General features: G+C 38.0%; 1 protein-coding gene across 2 annotated transcripts; it reads right to left on the bottom strand.

Moving 5' to 3' along the window:
• Positions 1-478: 478 nt before the first annotated feature.
• On the bottom strand, positions 479-12387 carry smpd2a (sphingomyelin phosphodiesterase 2a). Of its 2 annotated transcripts, XM_056732186.1 has the most exons (12): positions 12237-12387; positions 11904-12010; positions 11727-11808; positions 10803-10899; positions 7973-8049; positions 6493-6586; positions 5765-5854; positions 4285-4367; positions 4043-4175; positions 3844-3948; positions 3409-3580; positions 479-1134 (listed from the first exon to the last, which is right to left on the bottom strand). In XM_056732186.1, exons 3-12 carry the CDS (start codon positions 11780-11782, stop codon positions 758-760), a joined length of 1284 nt encoding a protein of 427 aa, XP_056588164.1. In that variant the 5' UTR covers positions 11783-11808; positions 11904-12010; positions 12237-12387; the 3' UTR covers positions 479-757. The 2 variants fall into 2 exon arrangements, with proteins under 2 accessions (XP_056588164.1, XP_056588163.1); XM_056732185.1 differs by lacking the exon at positions 11904-12010.
• Positions 12388-12401: the final 14 nt, after the last annotated feature.

The raw sequence follows: 12401 nt of genomic DNA, 5'->3' as shown, positions 1-12401 counted from the left end.
TTACACATAAAAGGCACACTGTCTGGAATTTTAAAAGAAAACACGACTACAATTACAAACAAGAATTCCAATAATTATATGCTGTCTGAATCATCATTGGAATCCATATGGAGTTTCATTGGAAGTGGGCAGGTTAAATATGTTGGAAGTTGGTAACCAAAACAAACATCTGATGGCTGAAAAGGTTGTTTTGTGGTTTGCTGTTCTGCATCACAAACCGGTTGGTTCAGTTCATTATTCAAAATTTGTTTTTACAGTAAAACAATGGCTGAAAACCTTTTTCTTTTATTCACATGATAAATTTTTTGTATTAGTCCTGGGATATTGAAACTCCTATTTCAGAAATCACTGGATTGTGCAGGAGCGTTAACTGGTGGAAGGAGCGAAAGAGAGAAAGAGAGAGAGACTCAAGAACATGTCTCAGAGTACTGGTGCTTTATTCATGACAATGATTAAATGAACTGGACAGTCAAACAGCTTAAAATGCCAAAAATGTGAAATGCCTTTATTCTTCATCTACCTACGTAACAACAAACCGATGGAACAAAGAAGTCACACCAAATTTCACAAAAACAAACAAGACTTGCCACCGAATCCGTCAAGATTCTCAGTTCGTCACAACCGAACAGAACAGCTCCTCCTGTGTTGAGGTAGGTACAGCCTCACAGCACTTATCACTGGTCAGCGTTTCAAGTTAAAATCAACATTTTTTTAACACTGAGGAACAGCAACTTGAATCTCCACCTCACTCCTCCTGTTATATGGAACCGTCGGTGGATGAAAAAGCTGACGCTCTGCTTCCGGCCAGTTTAGACTGGAGGTCATCTGAGGTCAGTTTCATCTGGTCTTCTGTCTCTTTCAGGACTTTGATGTGTGTTGTGAACAGAAGGTAGAAAAGCAATCCGGACAGCAGGACGACGGCTCCTGCGGCTGCCAGAAGGCCTGTGGTGGTGAAGGAGAAGTGGCTGCATGAACATAAGCAGGGCAGGAGGATCATGAGCAGAGGGAGCAGGAGAAGCAGAAGAGCTCCGCCCATCATATGCAGAGCTCTGGCCTGCAGAGTCTCTGTGTGACAGAGGCCTTCTTTAACCACCGCGCGCGCTTCTGCGACGATGTCCATCTGCTCTGACACCGCTGTGAATAAAACGGGATAATGAATCAATGCAAAATAATATGGTTAGATGTACAAATGCAATGTGTATTAAATGGGTTGTTACAGTATATAGCACAATGACATTCATACACTTTAAAATGCGGTCAGAAAATTACAGGTTGTTAAATGCTGTTTGCACGTCATGTTGTCTTGTATAGACAGTTTCATCTTAACAACATAAACAAACGTTACAGAGCATGCGCACTTTTGTGACCCTCAACGTAACTTCCGCTACACACTCACAAACAATAGAGTGCCTGTAGATTATTTCTGATAACAAGCAAAAGAAACCGAAAAGACTAAACAAAACTTGTTTCTATCCATCCATCCATCCATCCATTTTCTACCGCTTATCCGGGGCCGGGTCGCGGGGGCAGCAGTCTAAGCAGGGATGCCCAGACTTCCCTCTCCCTAGCCACTTCCTTCAGCTCTTCCGGGGGGACACCGAGGCGTTCCCAGGCCAGCCGGGAGACATAGTCCCTCCAGCGTGTCCTAGGACTTCCCCGGGGTCTTCTCCCGGTGGGACATGCCCGGAACACCTTACCGGGAAGGCGTCCAGGGGGCATCCGGAAAAGATTTGTTTCTTGATTTGAACTTGTTTCTATAATATTTAAAATTTAGACTGCGATACCAAGCTCAACCACTAGATGTCAGTGTACCATAAGGATTCTTTAAATGCGGCCGAACTACCCATTTGACAAATTGTTTATTTAATAAAATGAAAATACAACAAAATTCAACTAATAATTTATTTAATAAAGTACAGAAAATTAATAACACAAATTATTATGAATATAAATAAAATGTAAATAGTTATATTACTAGACACTGGCCAACACTAGCCGGAAGTTAACTTGGGGTCAAGCATGCATAGGGCTATCACGATTATGAAATTGGGCTGAAGATAAATTGTCTAATAAATCATTGCGATTATGACGATTAATTGTTTGTTTGCAGGGTTGAATTGAAAGCCACCATTAAAATGCTATCAGTCATAGATAAGCTTCTAGTCTGTTCTTTTTCTCACTTCCAGGACAACAATACAATTTTAATTCTAAGTTAATGAAATTTGGGTAGGCTGGTTTTCACACTGAGATTAGATTAAATAATATTAAATTATACTGCATGTTATGTTTATATTATTTGTCATAATATTTAAGTGATGGTGTTGTGGTGGAACATTTTATAGTTACAATATATACACTGACTAAATTATGAGATATGCAGAGGCACTACAGTTCCCCCTTCTGTCTTCTACAGAGATGTGCAATATTTGCTATGATCTGAAACCATCGCGATGAGTTCAAACAATCGTGATGAGACGATTATTTGATAATCCTGACAGCCCCAGGCTCGCCCAAGTCCGATGACACGGTCTACAGTCTGTTTAAATGTTTATACGTATAAACCAAGTAGTTGTATTGTTTTAAAGTGATAGTTCACCCAAAAATGAAAATTCTGTCATCATATACTCAAGCTCTTGTCATTTCAAACCTGTTTGACTTTCTTTCTTCAGCAGAACACACAAGAAATTTGAAGAATGTTGTTAACCGGCACCCCATTGACTCGCATTGGTTTTGTGTCCAACCAATAGAAATGAATAGGTGCCGATGCTGTCCTTCAAAATATCTTGTTTTGTATTCATGCGGAAGAAAGTCAAACATGTTTGAAATGACAAGAGGGCAAATCAATGATGACAGAATTTTCATTTTTGGGGTGAACAATCCCTGTAATGATAGGAAATGATAGATGAATGCAAAAAGTTTATGGCGATATGGACAAATATCTAGACTGATGGCTAATTTTGTGGTTGTGTGATCACATTTTCTGTAATCTATCAAGCTGCTCATAACCTGCAATTTCTGTACAGATGAAACATATTTGGTATTCTTTGAGTTGCTTAGTAATCTGGTATTCCTGCATTCCAATTTTAGGGCTGAAGTAAGATAACTCCCACACTTTCATAAACTGATCAACTCACACAAATTCACTCTTTTGGAATTTACTGTATCCGTGCACCACCAAAGCCCTGCTCTTCCAATGTTGTGTGTTTATATATTAGACTCTCTTTACAGTGATAAATATCTTCAAATATATCCTTTTTGTATGTTCTATACTGTGTTGCTCAAAAATGTGATGGCATCATTCCAACATCTGAAAGTCTTAAGGAATTCTCCAAAACAAGGTTAAAACAAAGAGATCCTCCATGAATGCTTCTTGTTTGACTGGGATGAAGATGTTTTCTGAAGTCATACCAGTATGTGAGTCGCTGATGTTTCTCTGTCCATGCTGTCTGCTCTCTTCAGACTGCAGAAGTGTGATTTCAGCTGTCAGAGCCTCATGGTCAGAATATGGAAAGGGTTTACCAGCCACTGAACCTTTGGTTGTGGACAGGGACTCACATTTCATGCTTACTTTCTTGGAGCCCTGCCCGAGAAAATGAACAGTAACCCTATGAGATTTGTTTCAGGGAATCGTTCTATTCATGATGAGCTGATTTCACCATAGTAGGAAAAATAACGGTAGTCAATAGTGCGCCAGAACTGTTTGCTTTCCTACATTCTTCAAAATATCTTCTTTTGTGTTCAACAGACCAAAGAAGTTTATGAAGCAATTTTTCCTACTATGGTAGTCAATGATGCAGTCATTTTGGGTGTTTTTGCTTAAAGTTTAAATTTCGATTGTTTTACCTTCATAAGGATGTAGTCAATCCTGATGCCTTTCTCAAAAGGAATGAGATCTTGCTTTTTTGTAAAGTGGTTAACTGCTATCAGTGTGTGGCCGTCTTCACATCCCTGCCAAACACAATAAGACCATTCTTATTTACTGCAAACTGTACAACAGGATATACATCAAACCGAATGTGCATGCAAAATGATGTGAACTCACATCAAATGTGTCTGTTTCAGTATAGCAGTCTCTGAGTCCAGTGTGAGCTCTTATGAGACGATTCCCAAGATCCTGAGGGTGCATGTTCAAATCCCCCCCCAGAATCACCACATCTGCTCCACATGATGTGTGTCTAACAGACATTCAGAATAGTGAATATGACGCTATTGTTATATCATCTCACTCTTCTCTTTTTTGACTTTTTTTTGCATGCTAACCTCTATGAAGCACATCTCTCTTACCGCACAAACTGCAGTAGTTCCCACGACTGCACTATTCTGTGAGGCAGGTATTCATCTTGCGCCCTGGAGTACTCTGCATGCAACTGAGAGGAAAAGAGTTTTGTTACTCTTCTGCAGTATAAAAGCGCATCATCTTTAGTTACACATGGGAATAAACCCAAACAGGGTGTGAAAAACATGAACGAACAGCATTAATGCTGTGTTCACACCAAACATGAACAATTGCCTTCAACGCTCTTTGTTTCTCGCGGGAAAAAGTTCTTTATTTACGCGGGGGAAAAAAACATCACAGGCCTTTCAAACAGAACTTGTCACTAAGCAGGTTTCCATCACCCTGGTTTTGTGCGTTTTGAAGTTTCGTATCAGAAACGAGTGATGGAAACGGAAACGTTGCGTAAAGTTTTTACGCTCGCTTGAGGTGGTTTTTCATTTTTATGAAAAAGGGTCAATGGAAAAGGGAGATGGAAACACATTTGCTGAATAAATTCCTCCAAAAAGTCACGTAATTGCACTATGAGACGGCGTAACCTTACTAACCAGAGTACTGATCTACTGATCTTGCTACACAGCATCAGAAATGTTGTTACGGTCATTCTTAAATGAGCAAAGTCATCAAGTATTTCTGTAATTCCTCTTAGAACTGTCACGACTGTGTTTCCCGAACAGCAGGCATCCAGCAAGCAGCGCATTTATTGTGTTTCGTAATCGTATGCTTGCGCAAGTATTATTCTATATGAAAATCATTATATTCAGTGGCTTCTCTTACTTTTCTTACTGATATTTCATGTGTGTTTAATAGGAAGTGTCGGTTGACTAGTTGGATGGAAACGGTGCTTATTCGAAAACGTTTTATGCGATATTCCTGTTTTGCGCATAAGCTAAATTCGCAACTTTGGGTGGAAACCCAGCCAATGGAGTGGGGTTTGTCTATTGGGCTTATGAGCTCTTCGTGCGAATTTCTCGCTTGAGTTTAAATGCGAACGCGCGTCATTCACGCTGCCCAATTCGCGTCATTGGCATGGCCTGCAACGGTTTTGCGTCTATTCACGTCATTGCATTGACTTCATATGTAATTTACTCCTGCAAATTAATTAATTCGCGTTTGGTGTGAACCCAGCATAATACCCCTTTGAGTTATTAGAAGAACTTCCTGTTTCAGTCTTTAATTTCAGACTACATTACACGAAGGTTTGAAACAAAAGACCAAATCAAAATGTTAAACAAACATCTTTATGATATAATTATATAGATATAATGTATATATACATATATATATATATATATATATATGTAAGATTTAAAAATATATATTATTGAATAAATAACAACTAAGTCGGAAGTGCTTCTGGACAAGTGTTTACATCTTTTGAAGCGGTCTATAAGAGCAACAGTGATGTCATCATGCTTAGATTTTCACTCCACAAAGTAAAATATACCCTTCTTGAGCTACATTTATTCTTTTAGGTGTTTGCAAACTTACGTGTGTAACGTAGACTTGTGCCTTCAACCCAAACACATCTACAACGACCAATCCGACCGATTTACCCCCAAACCAGTCTCCATGGCGAAGCTAAAAGAACACACATGTAAAAGACAGATATAGATGAACACGTCATCCAATAAATTGTGCCTGAGTATTAATCTCTGTACAAACGAGCTCTACTAGATTTAGCTACATTACACTTAAGTGTCATTCACACTATATTATTATAAAGCTTAGGACACACGTATTAAAGTATGTCAGAAATACACAACGTCTCCTGTAACGTCTGGACTAAGTCTTTTCTTAGAAGCTCAACGGCCGTTCATATACACACATACAGTGATAATTACAGGATAGTGTACAGTCATTATCATGAAATAAACCTGAAGTTACACCCTGTCAGGTTTTGTTTTCTGGGATTATGATTAGCTGACTGTACATTCTGCATATTAAACGCCTACAAAAAACAAACATCGACATAAAAAACTGATTAGGTTTTTATCTTGTTTTCCTCTTTGTATATTTGTGTATCGTCACAATGTAAATTTTCAAATTACACTTTTGTGTTATCATTGGGTTTCCAAGAAAGTTTTGTTTAAAACAAAAAGTGCTATGAAAATGATGAAACACATAAATATATAACACAATTAATAGAAATAGCTATATTATATATAAAAAATCAGCAGTTGCCCAATCAAAATGAAGCATTTCAACCTTAATCTCACCATATATGGATGGCCATTAAGCGAGTACTGGTAGAGCAGGGCATCTTGGATTCTGTGTCTGGAGAAAACAGCAAGACCACTCCCAATAACTCCACTGTAAAAACAGTATCAGATATGAGAATGTAAGCAATAAAAGATAAAAAGATATCTCTTGCTCTCTTCTATGAACACACACACGCCAACAATCAAAAAGCTGTTCTTGTTTTTTGAATATATAGTAAGAGCCTTGTGTGTGACTTTCTAAAGACTTGAAATTATAGTAACAGAAGAAAACTATATTCTTTTTGAGAAAGAAGCATATGGCTCAAGAAGTGGGTCCCTACATCATGAAACAAGTTACATGCTAAATTGCGATATTTACATTGACCTTGCATTAATGGGACAGTTCACCCAAAAATGAAAATACTGTCATCATTTACTCACCATCCGGTTGTTCCATATCTCTCTAAATTTCTTTGTTTTCCTAAATTCAAAAGAAGCCAAACTCTTCAAATGATGACAGAATTGTAATTTCTGGGTCAATTATCCTTTTCAAGTAGAAATACATAAGTTCGTTACTCAGCGAGTACATAAAAAATCTGTGTCAAACAGTCTCCTCATATTACCCTAAATCACAATAGTACGCCGCTTATAATGATTCATAATGAACTGACATTTCATATGGGAAATGTCAGTTTGACGTTATTTGACTTCAAACCAAATAGAGATAAGGAGGTAAGGCAACCTGCAATTTTATGATTTGAACAGAGATGGTGGTTCAGGAGCGAAAGTTACAGTGCCGTTTTAACTTAAATTTAAACACACCGCCTAACTTTATAATTATTACCACTAATACAGTGGTCAAATGCTTGCCCAACATGAAAACTGTTATGTAATTCCCATTTACAGTATCTAACACTAGTTTTCAGCAATAACGGTCGATAGTAAGCTTGTTGATAAGACAAACGCTAAGTGTGTTAAAGCTAAGCCGTGAAAAGATGCAAACTCAGCCTTATTGCCTGCATGCCTTACGATCAATGTTTTTTTCTTGTCTCATAATGATAAGACAGCAGCTAAAGGTCAACGGTTCTCTGTAGAAGCCATAATAGCCAGGTGCTGTCTAAAATGAAGATATCCCAGAAACTTCTTAAAAGAAGTTAAAAAATAAATGAATATTTTATCCTTTTTCACTCTCTGCTTTTTTCCATCCAATAAATGCACACAGTGACCAAAGGCTGTCGATAGTACAGTACAATCACTTGTATAATTTCAAAGACTTTATATACAGCCAATGAGATGTATGTACAGATTCTTTTTATAGAGAAAGTGTCATATATGGGGTTCTTTAACACTTATTTTGACCTGAAGTCTATTCATCTGGAATGTGTGAGAGCGTATAATCGCGGGGAGAAGGTTTCAAAGTCTTTATTTCAAAATTCCAATGGCTTTAAATTACAAAGAAAGATTCAATGCCCCCCATGCCGTGGCGAGTTGAACTGACCTTTTAAAATAGTGAGCGTACGGATGAGAGCTGGAGAGCTTTCTCTTCAAGAACAGGAAATCTCTCTCGCACCACACCTAAAAGAAGCATCAAACAAACTCAGGATTTATGCACAATTTTTTTTATAAAATACAGTTAGCTTTGACGTTTTGGGATGGGGTTGTTCATATTTAAATACAGTGACTTGTGATAAGTGACATCATTAGGAAAAAAATTGTGATAACCAGCCACAACAAGTAATAAGAATCACAACATTTTGTTGACAGGGCTGCAACAACGAATCGATAAAATCGATAAAAATCGATTAGTAAAAAAGTTGTCACCGAATTTCATTATCGATTCGTTGTGTAGCGCGACGCGGAGACGTTTGGTTATTAAAAAAAAACTTTATTTGAGCGCGGAGCGAAGTAAACACACTCGGTCTCTCTCGCGCACTGATGCTAGCAGAGTTCGGCGCCTCATATACAGGGCGGAGCAAAAATTAAAAAACGAGCGGAGGAAAGATACATGACGGAGGCAGAGAAATCCCCGCGACCCAAGTCATCATAGGTGCGGGAGCATTTCACACTAAATAAACAGAAAAACTTTGTTAACTACAAAATATGCAAACGCGACATGGCGGGAGCAACGCGGCAATGATCCAGCACCTGAAACGCAAACATGTTTGAGTCTGTGATGAGGAGGAAGGGAGTTCAACAGCAGGTTAAGTCACTACAGAATCCTACTTTTGTTCCGTTTCGAAGTGAAGAACGTAATGTCCCTGGTGCTGGTGTTTACTCGTTATCCAGATTGACAAGCATCACAAGTTAGCATTAGCTCGTTAATAACAGTATAATAAGGGGCGGTGTAGTTACTTTGAACTTTGCATTGTAAGACTAAAGACACGTTTTTATTCACTCGCCTTTTTTGGACCATTCATTTATCAATCTGTTGTCATGTATAGCTACACTGCAAAACTTCCTTAGTAATTTTGTCTAATTTCCAGTCCGAATATCTAAAAAATCTTAAATCAAGATTACTAGACAAGAAAATTAATTGATGCTTAAAACTTCTGTTTGAAATTATATCTCATTAAGATTATTTTTCTACCCCATTGGCAGATAATTTTTCTTGCTTTAAGCAAACAATCACTTAATTTGAGGTGTTTTTTCAGAAAACAAGACATAATTTCTTATGCTTTTTCATGTATCTAGTTCATGTTTCTTGACATAAGATTTTTTTTAAATTTGGACTGACAACGGGACAAAACTACTAAGTTAGAAAAGCAGTTTTTGCAGTGTATATTCTGTGCTTTCTCCCATATAGGTTATTATTGACAAATATATTTGTGTGTGTTGTACTTTTTAATTTAATTTTAAAGTTCTTTTATAGCTCTTGGTCATCTTAAGCTTTGTTAAAATGTGGTGTATAAATGAAGCTTGCACTTACTACAATGATGGTAGTAATTGAATGAATAAGCTTCAAGTGAATTTGAGAGAGTGTGTGTGTGTGTCAGTGTTTGTCAGTGTGTGCGTCTGCAAAAGTTTGTGCGTTTGCGAGTGTGTGCATCTGCGAGTGTAGTGTAGAGAACAAGTTCTTACATTCAAACAAATCCTGTTAAGTTTTCTGATTTGTATTGTTCTTTAGTTTTTATAAATTATTTATTGTTCTGGCAGCTCAGGTGGCACTTTTATTTAAAAAAGTCTATATATTTGGCAGATGTAAAGCATACATGTGTATGTTTTTTGTGTTAGTCCATTTTTATTTGATTTTATTATTTTTATAACAGCTCAGGGATGTTCAAGGAGCAACATGCTTGTGCACTTTCTAAAGATTTTAGTTCTGTTTTTGAATAAAGGGTTGGAAATGAATGCTTTTCTTGGTTTTTATCCGATTCATCGATTAATCGAAAAAATTATTTACAGATTAATCGATTATTAAAATAATCGTTAGTTGCAGCCCTAATAACATAGTGAAAGCTGATTGGTCCAAAATCTTGTTCCACACAGAGCAGTTGAGAGAAGAAGTTGCGACAATGGAAGTTCAAAATTTGTCACATGATTCATGGAGCCTTCAGATATTTCCAGGAAGTTATGTTTTCTTATTTTCTGTATGCTTTATTTCTTTTAACCTTCATAAGTTCTTAAATGGGTTAAAAGTTTACCTCAATTGGTCTGTTTAGCCGCAGCTCCGTGCATTACTAGTAACTTCCGGGAACTATTGAGAGGCTCAATGAACCGTCATCTAGTACCTCAGAGATGACGTATTTTTGCAGGCTAACCCGAAAGTAAGCGCCCCGCTGGTTCCCTCGACTGAAAGCCTATGCAATTCTTCCAATAGACTTTTGGAAGATCGCAAAAAATAAGATGTGTTTTCAACAAACGTTTATGATGTTTGTCTATCAAGATGATATTTACAAATAAACACAACATTTGTTACTTTTGAAGCGGAAATACAATCGGCAGAAGTAAAAAGCTAACACGATGCTTCACAGACTTCTAAAAACCCTAAAAAAGAGTTGGAACCACCAGTACTTAAACGCTAACTCGCTTCTGGGTTTTGCATACAAAATACATCAACTCCTCAGCTCCCTATTGCTGTGAAAAAACTTTTCCATTGGAGTCAACAGAGTTGACGCAACTCTCTCTCTAAATGGCTCTGGTGCCAAACAACTGCATATCATATTTTTACCCTAAAACTGTTCTGATTGGTTGTAATTGTTTGCAACAAGCATTTTAGCATCATAATGTAGAAAATGACTTGTTCTGTAGTTTATGGTTAGAATTTGGTGCAAGTTATTTGCATGCTACAGAAAGTCTAAAAAAGGACTGAAGACAACAATTTAACTCACTTCCTGTAACAATGCGATGTCATGCTGCTCTCTATCCAGTAAATCTCCAATCATCTCATACCGCTGTGCACAGTGTTGACTGAAGAATCGAATTCCCCTGAAAAACACCGGAAAAGATACGAAACACAAAACCGGTAACTATTGTCTTACGTTTGACCCCTAACCCACCCTGAGAACTCCAGTCACACAACAATAATACATTTACACACACACACTCATACTTCACACAGCTGACCTCTGACACCATTAGATACACGGCTATGTGTGCTTTTAATAAAACGCTGTGTCATCAAAATAAGAGCACATTTTGAAAACCACATATTTCAGTTTCAGCTATACAATCGCACTGAATTTTGCGCTGTTGTTTTGGAACATGATGCTGACAGTGCTGGCATCAGCAGCACGGGAGGCCCAGACGGCACATCATGTGACTGCTGGAGTCTCACGTCAGCTCATGTGCTTTCACCTTCACACTGTACTTACACACATCACTCCCATACAAAAGGAAAATTAAAGCTAAAGCTCATAAATCATAAAATAAAACAAAAGTTTCCCACCTGATTCATTCACTTATGCAGGACAAAGATTCATTAAACCAGTTCTGACATCACAGACTGTTTTTGCATATTTATTGAATATTTAATACAAAGTTTAGATTGTTTTAATGTTTAGACACAAATAAAACTGTGAATAAATCTATGACAACCAACCTGCCTATATACTTATATTTAGCACAATAAACCATGGTTAAGTTTCCTAAGGAAAGCAAAGGAAAACTCATAAAATATTCATACTGATACATGAAGCAAACAACTAAAGCAATATACACTTCCGTAGTCCTTAACAATACGTTATATTTAGCATTCCGTTTGATATTTCATGGGATAACGGCACCGGTGCCGCGGAAGCATCATCAGAGCTCACCAGCAGTTGAGAGAGAAGACGCGCAGTTTATCCGGTACCGGACGCTCCGTTGCCATGGTGCCGCTGGGGCTTCAGTCAGCTCCTGTAAGGCAAAGTAATTTGAGCGCTCTTATTTGAGCCCGCTTTAATGCGCGCGCATACACATATGCACGCACATGAGTTCGACTTCATTCTGACCTGCGGAGACTGATCGGCGTATGACATCAGCGTAGCGCGAGAGGGATTTAAAGCACAGTTTACGAATCGCTCTCGCGGTAATGTGACGTTATAATCCGATAGGTAACCTGCACAAGCGCCGCGTCAAGGGGCGGAGTTTATAACTAATCCACAAGGCAAATTTAAATTACACGAAACCAAACTTTTATTTTCATTTTTCATTTTATTATAGTTAATCTTCTAATCCATGACGTGGAAAGTATTTGGGATGAATCATATATTATACACGTCCGCGACCTGAATACTTGCATGAGGCTGCCACTCAAATCGATGCTCCGCGCGCATTACACTCACCCGCGCTCGATACAAACTCCATTCCTGAGCGCGTGACGGTGTTCTTTCAATGCCGGATCGATGATCATCATCGTCCAGTCAAATGACCTCCACTGTATCCACTGTAAAACATTACGCAGCATAAAGTATTTTACGCGCATGACACATTGGATGTAAACACCAGCA

Source organism: Triplophysa dalaica, chromosome 20 (assembly GCF_015846415.1).
Source record: "Triplophysa dalaica isolate WHDGS20190420 chromosome 20, ASM1584641v1, whole genome shotgun sequence".
In the NCBI taxonomy this organism is placed as follows: Eukaryota; Metazoa; Chordata; class Actinopteri; order Cypriniformes; family Nemacheilidae; genus Triplophysa; species Triplophysa dalaica.
This window is presented reverse-complemented; position numbering and strand designations above follow the sequence as displayed.